The sequence below is a fragment of the Mandrillus leucophaeus genome, unplaced genomic scaffold, assembly GCF_000951045.1.
Source record: "Mandrillus leucophaeus isolate KB7577 unplaced genomic scaffold, Mleu.le_1.0 Scaffold58, whole genome shotgun sequence".
NCBI lineage: Eukaryota > Metazoa > Chordata > Mammalia > Primates > Cercopithecidae > Mandrillus > Mandrillus leucophaeus.
The window spans coordinates 3,927,781-3,940,979 of record NW_012106252.1 but is presented as its reverse complement, the minus strand read 5'-3'; the positions used below and the strand labels follow the sequence as shown (position 1 = coordinate 3,940,979).

Genomic DNA, 13,199 nt, shown 5'->3' with positions numbered 1-13,199 from the left:
TCCCATCCCGAAGTTGCGGACAGTCCAGACGCTCAGGGCAGCTGGGCCCTCGGGCCGGAGGGGCAGTTACACAGCAGCGGCTCGAGATGGCCCGTCCAAGAGACTGGCGCTTTCCAGGCTCCGAGGGGCTCCGGAAACTTGTCAAAGAAGTTCTCTGAAACTGTTCAGAAAGTTTTCCCGCAAAGGGTATATTGCGTAGAGCGCGCGCGCGCGCGTTTCCCCCCTTCTTGAGCCCCCTCAAGCTTTCTCAAAGCCTTTCCAGTTGGCAGCCTCCGCCTCCGGACTGGCCTGGGCTGGATTCCTTGGGGGGGGTCCTCTGCCCTGCCCCTCCTCCAGCCCCTCCCTGCTCCCCTTCAGACGATTTTGGTTTGGTTGCTCCTGCTTCTGGCGGGGTCGGGTGTGTGTGTGTGGTGGGGTGGAGGGTGGCATGGCAACCTGTCCCAACCAGAGCCGGGGAGGAAAGGGTGGCCCAGAGGGTGGCCTCTTGCTGGGGTCTGGGTTGGGGGCGGGGGAGATGTTTGCTTTGAACAGATTCTTGGGGCCAGCTTAGGGACTGTACTCTGTGACTTTTAGAGCGCGTGGACCATGGAGGGGTGATGGTGGGTTTCTTGGGGTGTAAAGTGGGAGAGTTCCCAGGGAAGGAAGTTAAGAAATAAGGCCAGATGGGGGCCTAGGGAAGGCTGCGTTGTTCTGCTGCCTTTTCCTTGGTGCTGTGCGTGGGGAAGGGTGAGTGGGGGCAGTGTGTATCCTGACCCATCTGTCCACCTGTGTGCATTAATCATAAAAGCTAACATATAGCCTGGGCCAGGTATACTCTGCCAGGAACTGTTTGTGGTGTTTTGCATGCATTCTCCTTTAATCCTAGAACACCCCTATAGTGGAAGTTCTGCCAGCATTCTGGACTTAAAGAGATTGAGTAGCAGCTAGTAAGTGGTAGGGGCAAGATGGGACCCCAGGCAGTGCGACCCCCAACCATGCGTTCGAAATTGCTGTATGAATGAGTAATGAGGGGGAGCAATGAGGGACGCCGCTCCCTGAGTCACTGGGCTGTAGGGGAGACAAAATGAAAGTGTTCTGGGAGTTGTGGGTGGTCTCCATAGGTCAGGGGGTCTGGGGAGGGGGTGGGTGTCATCCTGTCGGTGTGTTGCCCGAGGGGCTCTCTGTGAGTGAGTGCATGGCCATGTTATCTCTGCGTGTCTATGCCAGGGTGTTCCTCAGTTGTGTGGTCTTTGTGTTTGTGTGTCTGGGCTTTGTGTTGCCAAACAGCAGTCTCTCTGCTGACTCGGGGACACAGGCTGAACTCTGTCCCCTCCAGGAACTCCCTCAAGGTGCTGGGCCAGATCTGCCATAAACAGAGGGAGGTAGCCTTCTGTGGCCACGCCTTCTTGCTGAGGAAGAAGGTTCCTCTCTTCCAGGGAGTACATGGTTGCCCTCCCTGTTTCCCAGGCAGGCATCTTCACCTCTCACCTTCTGATGAGAAGGGTGAGGCCATACTGAGCTGTCAGGCTGAGCTGCCGCCCTTCCTCACCTTGGCTGGGAGTTGATCAGGGAATGGCAGAGCTGGATTTGAGGGCTGGGTTCTCTGGATGGGGCCTCCTTATGTCCTCACCCCCTCAACCTGCACTATTGATTGTGTTGTGCAGGAGTTGGTTAAAAAGTCATTGCACAGCCTGGGCAACAAGGCAAAACTCTGTCTGTACAAAAAATACAAAAATTAGTTGGATGTGGTGACACGTGCCTGTAGTCCCAGCTACTCCGGAGGCTGAGGCAGGAGGATCACCTGAGCCCAGGAAGTTGAGGCTGCAGTGAGCCGTGATCGCAAATGCTCTCCAGCCTGGGTGACAGAATGAGACCCCGTTTCAGAAAAATAGTGCACCACCCAGCTGCCTCCAGCACCCAGATTTTACCCAAGGGCTGAGGGCTGGGGCAGGAATGTGGGGGAAGGGGAAGCCTAGGGGGAGCCCCAGAGGGGTCAGGATTTTGCTGAGATCCTTTCTTAGAGGTATGGGTTTTACAAATTGCAGCAAATACATTCTTTTAATCTTGCAGAACTCCTTCATATTTTAATTCCAGGATGATTCTTCCAACAGCCTCCTGTCTTTACTATACTTGGGGAAAGTTCTCATTTTGTTTGTCAAGAAAAAACAATTGAAAAGATAGGGATGAAATGTAAAAAGAAAAAAAGGGCTTTCCAAAGTCAAACACAAAGCATGTTTAATTTTCTCGTGGTTTGGGATTACCCATATTCCTGCTGTATGAACCTGTCTTGTCTTAACTTTTAAGAAATGTACGGTGTACTTCCTATATGCTAGGTTTTTATCCATGGTTTCATTTAATCTCTGCAACAGTCCTGTGAAGTAGGTGCACAGATGAGAAAATGGAAGTTCAGAGAAATGAAGCACCTTATCCAAGGCTCCCAGCTACCCAGTAATGTCCAGGGCATTTTTGGACTCTGATGAGGAGGCATTAAGAGGTGGTTAGAGTCTTATTCCAGCCAACAGTAATGGGTTGAACAAAACCTTAGGGGCAGGCAGGTCGGCAGTTGGGAGGAGAAGCGCTCCTCTTGTTCAGGCGAATGACCTTTCCATCCACTTCTCTAGGCTGTAGAAAGTGGGGCTGAGCTGGGGGGCCCTGAGGTCCCCTCCTGACTTCAGAGTCCTCTGCCTTCCTGTCCAGCCAATGCCTGTCTTCCTTATGGGCCCTGCCAGCATGACAGGGGGCTGTGGGCAGGAGGGGACAGAGGCCACGTTGACACACAGGGCTGTGGGCGAGAGAGACAGCTGAAGTGTCAGTGTGAGGGGCCAGTGTGGGGCTGTGGTTGGGAGGGCTGGGGTGGGGCTCGGGGTAGTTGTGCCTGTCCTTGGGTGATGGAATGATCTGGAAAGAGATTCCCTTCCCTACCCTCCACCTGTGAGAAGCCCCTCTAGAGTGGCACTTCCATCTTTTGTTTGGCCACCCATCCTCCCACTGGGAAGAGAGCCGAGGTGGGGTAAGGGATGTGTACTCTTTCAAGGAGTGGGAGAATTTTCTGGCGAATGTTTGTGTTGTCCCAGTTCTGTTTACAAAGCCTCGTCATGTTTACAGATGGCTGCGCAATTCATTACCTCATTTAACTCTCATATACCTCCTCTGAGGGAGTAAGAGCTGTTGCAGCCAAGTTTAGGTCAGTAAATATGCACTGAGTTGCAGGTACTGCAGGGCATAGAGATGAATCCAATTTAGCTTCTGCCCTGGAGGTCTGGGGACTTGCTCAAGATCACTCAGTGAGTAGCCGAGCTAGGGTTCTCATCTAAAGACTCTGGGCCCAGGCCCTGGTCTGATGTCAGGCCTTATACACCAGGTGTTTGTGGTTGGGGAATCCCAGTGTCACTTGAATGGTCTGTGACATTGTGGGTCTGGGAGAGCTGAGCTTTGGGGACACAGGTCATTTTACTGTAGTGTTCATGGAAACCAAGGGAAGTGTTGGCTTTTCTGCTGTGAGCAAGAGGAGCAGCAGGGGCTGCAAGCTGGTGGGGAGGAGAGAATCCACCTGAGAGAAACCCCAGGGCTGGGGTCGAGTCCTGACCACCAGAGTCCGGAGAGACATGAAGGACTGTGACCAGCTCTGAGCAGAGAGATGGATACCATGACCTCAACCGGTCCCTTTTGTTTGGAGACTCTTCACTGGACTTCATTCACTCATTCATTCACTCAGCAGACACTCATCCAGCGGTGCCTGTGGCTGATCCTGCCTCATACTGTCTTTGCTCTGGGGAATTGGAAGTTGGGGTTCCTGAGGGGCAGGGTCCTGGAGACAAGGATGCTCCTGGGTAGAATTAGGACCTACCTCCCAGGAAATCAGTGGGGGCCGGGCGCCGTGGCTCACGCCTGTAATCCCAGCACTTTGGGAGGCTGAGAAGGGTGGATCACAGGGTCAGCAGTTCGAGACCAGCCTGGCTAACATGGTGAAATCCCGTCTCAACTAAAAATACAAAAATTAGCCAGGTGTGGTGGCAGGTGCCTGTAATCCCAGCTACTCAGGAGGCTGAGGTAGGAGAATTGCTTGAACCTGGGAGGCAGAGGTTGCAGTGAGCCAAGATCGCACCACTGCACTCCAGCCTGAGCGACAGGGCGAGACTCTGTCTCAAAAAAAGAAAATCAATGGGACAGGGCGGATATGGGGACAGTGGTAAGGAGATGGGAGAGTGGGAGGGAGGTGTCAGGAAGGCCTTCTTGACTTCATGTAGGCTGGTGAGGGTGTCAGCCAGCAAGCCTGCAGTTCCCTGGGAGCCGTTCTCAGGGTACCAATTTTACCACCTGTCTGAAAACACTTTAAGATTCTTAATCAGGCTCAAATTGGCCACAAATCAGGTAAACAAACTTGCTAGTGGGGTGGGGCTACCACCCGTTCTGACCCTCCAGCCCAACCCAGCCCGGCTGCCCTGCCCTCCCTAGAGCCTGTGGTGTTTGTAGGTGGCATTGGGAGAATTAGCATGTGTTTACGTTGGCGTGGGGTGTGGGGTGGATTTGTGTGTGTGCAGTTAGGCCTAGTGGAAGGAATGCGGGATCTGAAGGCAGGCCGGCCTGAGTTCCAGTCCTGCCTGTTGCTCACAAGCTTTATGATGCGAGAGCTAACCCCTGCCAGCTGCAGTTGTCTTCTTTGCAAGATGGAGGTTGCAGCCCCAGTTTCTGGAGCATGTTACGTGGATCCACCCAGAGTGCCTGCCAGGCACACAGTAGGTGCTCAGATCAGTTACTGTGGCAGCCCCCACTCCCACTTGTTGTTGTTTTCCTATTGCCTGGCAGCCACAGCTGGTGTCCCTTGAAAAGGGCTGCAGGGGGTGGAGTCGGCCCCTGCCCCAGCCCTGTGGGGACCCTGGGCTTGAGCCAGGGCCTGGGGTCTGGGCCTGCAGACAGCTGTGTCTATAAAGCAGCTGAAGGGCTGAGGCCCGGGGAGGTCCTGGCAGCAGGGCGTTATTTTGGGCCTGGCCTGCCACCCCCAGCTCCTGTTTCTCTTGGGAGTCTGTGGGGAGAGGAGGAAGCGTGGGGAAGAGGAGGGGGTGCAAGTGGGTGAGGCATGGAGTGGGGAGGCCTCCCTCAGGGACATGGACCCTTGAGTTCTATTTCTGGGCCCTCCTGTTCCTCCCTCTTTGTGCATATATGCCTAGAGAGGTGGGAATAGAGGCCACTCTGGGTATCACTAGGAGACCACCAGTTTGTGGCCACTGGCCCGGGCAGGGAACCTGGGGACTCACCCTGCCAGCCTCTCCCAGCTCTCTGAAGGCAGGGGGTACCTCATATTACCCCCTAGGATTTGACCTTAGACTCCAACTTGCTGGGAGAGCAGTGCCCCTGGTGTCAGACCCCAACCCGGCCCTTGTGTTGTCCCTGAATCTGCATGTAGCCTGCAGGAGGTGGAGCAGTGACCGGCAGGAATTCTGGGCAGCTCAGGCACCTGTGAGCCTGAGGGTGCCCTCTGCCCCCACCCTCCCGATCTCCTGGGCAAGACACGCCAGGTGATTCATCTCACCAGAGCAGAAAAACAAGTTCATCTGGGCACTTTCATCTCCCCCCGCTGGCAGGCCCGGGGTGAGCTGCTATCCCGGCGCCCCCTCACCAGGGGTTGCTTTGCCCCCTCTAGTATTCCTGGCCTTAGTGGGCATTTCTGGTCTCAGGGATACCAGGCTGGGGTCCAGGTGGGCCAGGTATGGTAGTTCAGCTCCATGCCCCATGGCTGATGGCTGGCGCTGGGCAGGTATGCAGGGCTGACGTAGTGCCTTTGTGGCAGCAGTTTCGTGGCACAGATTCTGCCAGCTCGTTCTGGAGTCTTGCCCTGAGGAGGTGGCCAGGATGAGGGTGCTAGCACAGGAACCTTTGGCGCATGCTTCACCCTGGCCTGGGATCTGCAGCCTGGGTCCAGATGCCCACAACTGGAGTCTGATGCTCCTTTTCTCTTCATGGGAGACTCCCAGAGGTCTCTGCAATGACCAGGGCCCCGGTTGCCCCATGCCCCAGCTACAACTCCAGCTGACCCTCCTTCCCCACTCTCTGGGTGGCATTACGGGGGTGTGGATCCCTTGCCAAGAGGTTGGCACGTGGGTGTGCTGGAATGGCATAGGGAGAATGCACCGAGTTTGTTTGCTTGGGAGAGGGGCAGGGGGCATCCAGAAGATTCAGGATTCGTCATCGCCTCTCTTGGGGGATTTTTACCCCTTGGCCCTGAGTTGTGCCTTTGGGACAAAGGAAGCCTTTCTTTGCCAGCCAACACCCTGTACTGGCGGGTGAGCTCCACAGGGCTGGCACGCTGGGGCAGCCTCTGGATGCACAGGGTGGGCCTAGTCAGAAGGAGCCTTTCCCCTGAAATCCCTCTACTTCCCAAGCACACAAGCTTTCTCCTGCTGTTAAACCTGCAGTGTGCAAGGGATGTCGGCGGAGGGGTCCTTCAGTCAGCCTTCTCCCTGTCTGAGATGAAATGACTCTGGGAGTGAGTTTGGGTGGGGAGGCCAGGTCCAAGAAGGTCCCCCGCCAGCGTCCTCTGACCCATCTGCTCCCTCCTGCCAGTGTGCACCGGCACAGACATGAAGCTGCGGCTCCCTGCCAGTCCCGAGACCCACCTGGACATGCTCCGCCACCTCTACCAGGGCTGCCAGGTGGTGCAGGGTAACCTGGAACTCACCTACCTGCCCACCAATGCCAGCCTCTCCTTCCTGCAGGTGAGGCCCGTGGGCAACCCAGCCAGGCCCTGCCTCCAGCTGGGCTGAGCCCTCTGTTTACAGGTGGGTGGCAGAAGAAGGTGCCCTGCCCTTTGTTTCCTCTTTTGTTGTGGTTTCTCAACCAGGAAGTCCTTTCTAACGTCTAACCCCCATTCATTTTACTGCAGAATCAGTTGACTCTCTCTAATGTGGCTGGCCGAGGTCACCTCTGGATGGGATGCGTCTGTGTTTCCGCTAAATCTTGTGCTCTCTTGCCAGCATGATCATGTCCCCCGTCCACCTGCCCCAGCCACTATCCTTCTCCCATCTACAGCAGCAGAAAGGGCTGGTGAGAAAGGTGGATTACAGGCCCAGTTCTGCCACTGATGAGCCCTATGAATGTGGCCTCTACCCCCTTAGCTTCACGGGGTCTCAGTTTCCCTATCTGTATATTGGGAGCAATTGTGAAGCTCAAAAGAGAAATGTCTATGAAAAGATTATGAGCAGGAGAGTGTGGAAACCAACCTGTTGGGTAGTGTCCACGGACCCTGGAGTGGGGCCATGTGCTTGGTTTGTCAAATTGCAGACGCCGGCTGAGCACGGTGGCAGACGCCGGCTGAGCACGGTGGCTCACGCCTGTAATCCCAGCACTTTGGGAGGCTGAGGTGGACAGATCACCTGAGGTCGGGAGTTCGAGACCAGCCTGACCAACATGGAGAAACCCCGTCTCTAATAAAAATATAAAATTAGCTGGGAGTGGTAGCACATGCCTATAATTCCAGCTACTTGGGAAGGCTGAGGCAGGAGAATCGCTTGAACCTGGGAGGCGGAGGTTGCAGTGAGCCGAGATCATGCCATTGTACTCCAGCCTGGGCAACAAGAGCGAAACTCCGTCTCAAAAAAAAAAAAGAATTGCAGACGCCATCCCATCCAGGCCTTTGCTTTCACTGATGAAGAAACTGAGATGCAGAGAGGGCGGGGTACCTGTTCAGAGTTTACGAAGTGCCCCCCCACCATTATCTTTCTTGATCGTATAAGAATCTGGTGAGGCAAGGTGGGGCGTGATCTTTATCTCCATTTTATCGTTTTATATAAGAGGGAACAGGACTGCTCAGTGGCTGGGGGCCTTGCCCAAGATCTCCAAGTACTGGGGAACCTCAGGGAGGCCCTGGGGGTGGCAGTGTCCCTGTTTCAGCCCCACCCTGCTTCCCCCTTCCAGGATATCCAGGAGGTGCAGGGCTACGTGCTCATCGCTCACAACCAAGTGAGGCAGGTCCCACTGCAGAGGCTGCGGATTGTGCGAGGCACCCAGCTCTTTGAGGACAACTATGCCCTGGCTGTGCTAGACAATGGAGACCCGCTGAACAATACCACCCCTGTCACAGGGGCCTCCCCAGGAGGCCTGCGGGAGCTGCAGCTTCGAAGCCTCACAGGTGGCCTTCGCCGTCATTGAAACCTTCTCTTGGTTATTCAGAGCTGACCAGGGCCACTGCTAACCATGGGGAGGCTTTGTGTGCATTAGAAATGGTGTCCCTTCTGGGCAGACGCAGGCAGAGCCTGGGAAGACACCCTGAGAAGACTGGAAAAAGATTCCCCTTCTTCCTAGGAAGCTGCAGCTTGCGTCAGCGCACAGAATTCAATCATGAGAATGCAGGCTGGGTTTTTGCCCCCACTTGGCTGAGTGAAGTGTACAGTGAACAGCCTATGTAACTGTTTGCTGGCCCTGGAGCTGACTCTGCCCCAGAGTCTGGGTGCCAGGTGCTTTGCCCGCATGGCCCATTTCAGTCACACTGCAGTCCTGTCAGGAAAGAATCAGTGTTATTCTCATTTTACATATGAGAAAACTGAGGCTTGCAGAGATGTGAGTGATGGGGCTGGGTTTCAGACTCCACGGTCTCTTAACCACCAAGCAACATGTCCAGAGTAGAGGTGAGAGGGAAGGAGAAAGCTGTGGTCCACGTGAGCATCTGGACGTAGCATGGACAACTCACTCCTCCCTGGCTCTCGCTTTGTTCATGTTGCGGGGGTGGTGGTGGTGGGGCTCAAAGACGGTGACGATAGCTTTCTCTCCTCCCTGGGGAATCTGGGGTTGTAGAAAAGGCCTGCTCCTCTTTTAGAAGGCAGGAGGGCCCCAAGGGAAGTAGAAGGTGACAGAAGGGGAAAGGGTCCCCTGATCATTGCTCACCCCACAGAGATCTTGAAAGGAGGGGTCTTGATCCAGCGGAACCCCCAGCTCTGCTACCAGGACACGATTTTGTGGAAGGACATCTTCCATAAGAACAACCAGCTGGCTCTCACACTGATCGACACCAACCGCTCTCGGGCCTGTAAGCCATGCCCCTCCCTGCTGCCTCTTCTCTCAGACAGCCTGACCCCAGCCCCAGACTCCCGACTTACAACCCAGTGCCTGCCCGCCACTGCCCCAGCCGCCTACACCCATTTCCTCCCTGTCTGTCCCTCCTGCCATCTCTCTGTGCCTCTTCATCTCTGGGGTTCTCTGTCCTGTCTTCCTCTGCTTCTAGGTTGTGCCTGTGGTTTGGGGGCCTCTCAGCCTGTCTGGGTCTCTCCTTCACTGTGCAGTTGGCCTCGTGGCCTCTGCTGCTGTTTGTGTCTCTCTCCGTTATTAACCGGTCCTCTCACTGTTAGACATCTCTCTCACTGCCTCTCTCTGGTTCTGTCCTCAGGCCACCCCTGTTCTCCGGTGTGTAAGGGCTCCCGCTGCTGGGGAGAGAGTTCTGAGGATTGTCAGAGCTGTGAGTCTCAGGGAGGCCTGGAGTCAGGGAAGGGGAGGGCCAGGACTGGGGCTGGGTGGAATGCAGGTGTCATACAGGTGACATGGGAGGGGTGGGATAACAGGCTTGGGATGTCTTCCCTGGGGCAGGTAGTCTCCCTAGAAGGTGATGCTGATGAGGGTCTGGTGCTCAGGGTGCCACTCAGCCTTCATCCTGCCCTTTGCCCAACAGTGACGCGCACTGTCTGTGCCGGTGGCTGTGCCCGCTGCAAGGGGCCACTGCCCACTGACTGCTGCCACGAGCAGTGTGCTGCCGGCTGCACGGGCCCCAAGCACTCTGACTGCCTGGTATGTGCCTCTGCTGTGTGCCCAATGTGCCCTATCCCCCAGGATGCAAGGGGTGCGCACCCTGCCTGGTACTGCCCTATTGCCCCAGCACAGCAGGGCAAAACAGAACAGTGACAACCAGCCACCTGTCCTCCCAGGCCTGCCTCCACTTCAACCACAGCGGCATCTGTGAACTGCACTGCCCAGCCCTGGTCACCTACAACACAGACACCTTTGAGTCCATGCCCAACCCCGAGGGCCGGTATACATTCGGCGCCAGCTGTGTGACTGCCTGTCCCTGTGAGTGCCAGGGAGAAACACAGTTTTCATCGTTTTGGTGGGGAGGTTTGTTTCTGTAAACGGGAGCATATGGGGAGCACTGTCTGCACCTTGCTTTGAGAGCCGGTCATGACAGTTCCTGCCGAACTGCCTCGTTCTTTCAACAGCTGTGGAGCAGGTGGCAGTAAGGAGAGGCAGCTAACAGCCCAGACGTGGGAGCCAGCCTGCCTGGGTTTGAAACCCGGCTCTATCAGTTAGTAGGCACGTGACCCTCTTGCTGTGCCTCAGTTTCCTCATCAGTAAAATGGGGGAAAGAATAGTCCCAACTTCATAAGGTAGTTATAACATTTGAAAGAGTTATATTTGTAAAGCTCTTAGAACAGTGCCTGGTATGTACTAAGCGCTCCTAAATGTTAGCTTTTATTCTATAGTCTGGCTAGATCAGTTTTACCTTTTGTTTTGTCTTGTTTTTGAGACTGAGTTTAGCTCTATCACAGTGGCACAATCTCGGCTCACTACAACCTCCGCCTCCCAGGTTCATGCTATTCTTGTGTCTCAGCCTCTTGAGTACCTGGGATTACAGGTGCCCACCACCACGCCTGGCTAATTTTTGTATTTTTAGTAAAGACAGGGTTTCACCACATTGACCAGGGTGGTCTCGAACTCCTGACTTCAGGCGATCCACCTGCCTCGGCCTCCGGAAGTGCTGGGATTACAGGCATGAGCCACCGCCCCCGGACTTTGTTGTTTTTTTTTTTGGCAGAATCTCACTCTGTTGCCCAGGCTGGAGTGTAGTGGTGCAATCTCGGCTCACTGCAACCTCTGCCTCCCGCATTCAAACGATTCTTGTGCCTCAGACTCTTGAGTAGCTAGGACTACAGGCATGCACGACCATGGCTGGGTACTTTTTGTATTTTTAGTAGAAACGGAGTTTCACCATGTTGGCCAAGTTGGTCTCAAACTCCTGACCTCAAGTGATCCGCCCACCTTGGTCTCCCAGGGTGCTGGGATTACAGGCGTGAGCCATCGTGCCTGGCCTAGATCAGTTTTATTTAACAGATCACCTATTTACTGATGGGCATTTATGGACTGGGCTCAGACCTGGGGAACCTCTCTCCTCCTTTCACAGGAACAGGAGTGGACCTTCAGATCCTGGCTGACTGTGTTAGGGAGAGGACAAAATGTAGAGCCAGACCATTTGGGTTCAAATCCTCGCTCCTCCACTCAGTAGCACAATGACCTTGAATAATTTACAGAACTCTCTGCTTTGGTCTCCCTTTTTGCAAAATGGGAATCTCACAGTGCTGATCCCATCCAGTTCTTGTGAGGAGTAAATGGATGTCAGGTGCTGACACATGGTAGGGCATTTAAGTATTGGTTGATACTGTTCTTCTTGTGCCTGGGCACGGTGACGCTGTTCATGGTGGTGCACGAAGGGCCAGGGAATGTGGCTACATGTTCCTGCTCTCCTTAGACAACTACCTTTCTACGGATGTGGGATCCTGCACCCTCGTCTGCCCCCTGCACAACCAAGAGGTGACAGCGGAGGACGGAACACAGCGATGTGAGAAGTGCAGCAAGCCCTGTGCCCGAGGTACCCACTCACTGCCCCCAAGGCCAGCTGCAGTTCCTGTCCCTCTGTGCATGAACCCTGGCCCAGCCCTACCTGTCCTATCCTTCCTCAGACCCTCTTGGGACCCAGTCCTTGCCTTCTACTGTCTACCCCTGGCCCTCCTCAGCCTTACAAGCGTCCCTATGTCCTCTGTCAGTGTGGGGAGGGGCCTGGACCCTGATGCCCATGTAGCTGTTAACCTGTCCCGGTGTGAAGGCTGAGACAGCCCCTTCCCCACCCACCCACCTCCACCCCCTCAGTGTGCTATGGTCTGGGCATGGAGCACTTGCGAGAGGTGAGGGCGGTCACCAGTGCCAATATCCAGGAGTTTGCTGGCTGCAAGAAGATCTTTGGGAGCTTGGCATTTCTGCCAGAGAGCTTTGATGGGTAAGAGTGGGCACAATGGCCTGAGACAGTGTCAGGGCAGACAGAGTCCTGAGGATCCAGATGTGGCAGCATCTCTCGGGGATGGCAGGAGACAGAAGTTGATGGGGGGGGAGGGCAAGAATGCAAAGAAAGCAGATGGGAGACCAGAGGGAGCAGGGTCTTTGGGGTGGGAGTGGTTATTTTTGTAAATGACATGCTATCCGTGAACAAGGACTTGTATGGAGGTCAGACCATCTAGATAAAGTAAAATTCCCTTTGAGTTCATAGCACCTTTATTCAAAATATCCCCAAATTGGAAATAACTCAAATGTGCATCACTCGGTGAAGGAATAAACAAGTGGCAGGATGTCCATTTGGTGAAGTTCTACTTAGCAACTAAAGGAAACGAACTACTGATACAACATGAATGAATCTCAGAAACATTACATTGAGCAAAGGAAGCCAGAGACAAGATTCCATACTGTCTGATCCCCTTTATGTGAGGCTCTGAACAGACAAGACCACTCTGTGGTGGGAGAGATCAGAATGGTGGTTGCCCTAGGGTGGGGGGCCTCAAACGGGAGGGACATGAGGACATTTCTGGGGTAATAGAAATGTTCTGTATATTGATTGGGGTATTGGATACATGAGTGAATCCATTTGTCAAAACTCATCAAACTGTATGCTAAGAGTCTACATTTTATTTATTTTAATTTTAATTTAATTTAATTTAATTTTTTGAGATGGAGTCTCGCTCTGTCGGCAGGCTGGAGTGCAGTCGTGCAATCTCGACTGACTGCAACCTCCGTCTCCTGGGTTCAAGCGATTCTCCTGCCTCAGCCTCCCGAGTAGCTGGTGCTACTGGTGTGTGCCACCACGCCCAGATAATTTTTGTATTTTTAGTAGAGATGGGGTTTCACCATGTTGGTCAGGATGGTCTCAATCTCTTGACCTCATGATCTGCCCACCTCAGCCTCCCAAACTGCTGGGATTACAGGCGTAAGCCACCATGCCCGGCGCATTTTATTGTATAAGTTATACTTCAATAAAAATATAAGTTATACTTCAATAAAAAATGAATTGGGGCCAGGCACGGTGGCTCACGCCTGTAATCCCAGCACTTTGGGAGGCTGAGGCAAGCAGATCACTTGAGGTCAGAAGTTCAAGACCATCCTGGCCAACATGGTGAAACCCCATCTCTACTAAAAATACA

The 13,199-nt window shown here is 54.2% G+C and overlaps 1 protein-coding gene across 1 annotated transcript in view; it reads left to right on the top strand.

Moving 5' to 3' along the window:
- Window positions 1–13,199, top strand: part of ERBB2 (erb-b2 receptor tyrosine kinase 2) — a 56,069-nt gene that overhangs the window by 26,913 nt on the left and 15,957 nt on the right. Inside the window, exons 5-12 of the mRNA XM_011999007.1 lie at window positions 6,541–6,692; window positions 7,891–8,104; window positions 8,864–8,998; window positions 9,356–9,424; window positions 9,635–9,750; window positions 9,888–10,029; window positions 11,483–11,602; window positions 11,881–12,007. Coding sequence (XP_011854397.1) covers window positions 6,558–6,692; window positions 7,891–8,104; window positions 8,864–8,998; window positions 9,356–9,424; window positions 9,635–9,750; window positions 9,888–10,029; window positions 11,483–11,602; window positions 11,881–12,007 — 1,058 coding nt within the window. The 5' untranslated portion in view covers window positions 6,541–6,557. The remainder of the gene's footprint in view (window positions 1–6,540; window positions 6,693–7,890; window positions 8,105–8,863; window positions 8,999–9,355; window positions 9,425–9,634; window positions 9,751–9,887; window positions 10,030–11,482; window positions 11,603–11,880; window positions 12,008–13,199) is intronic.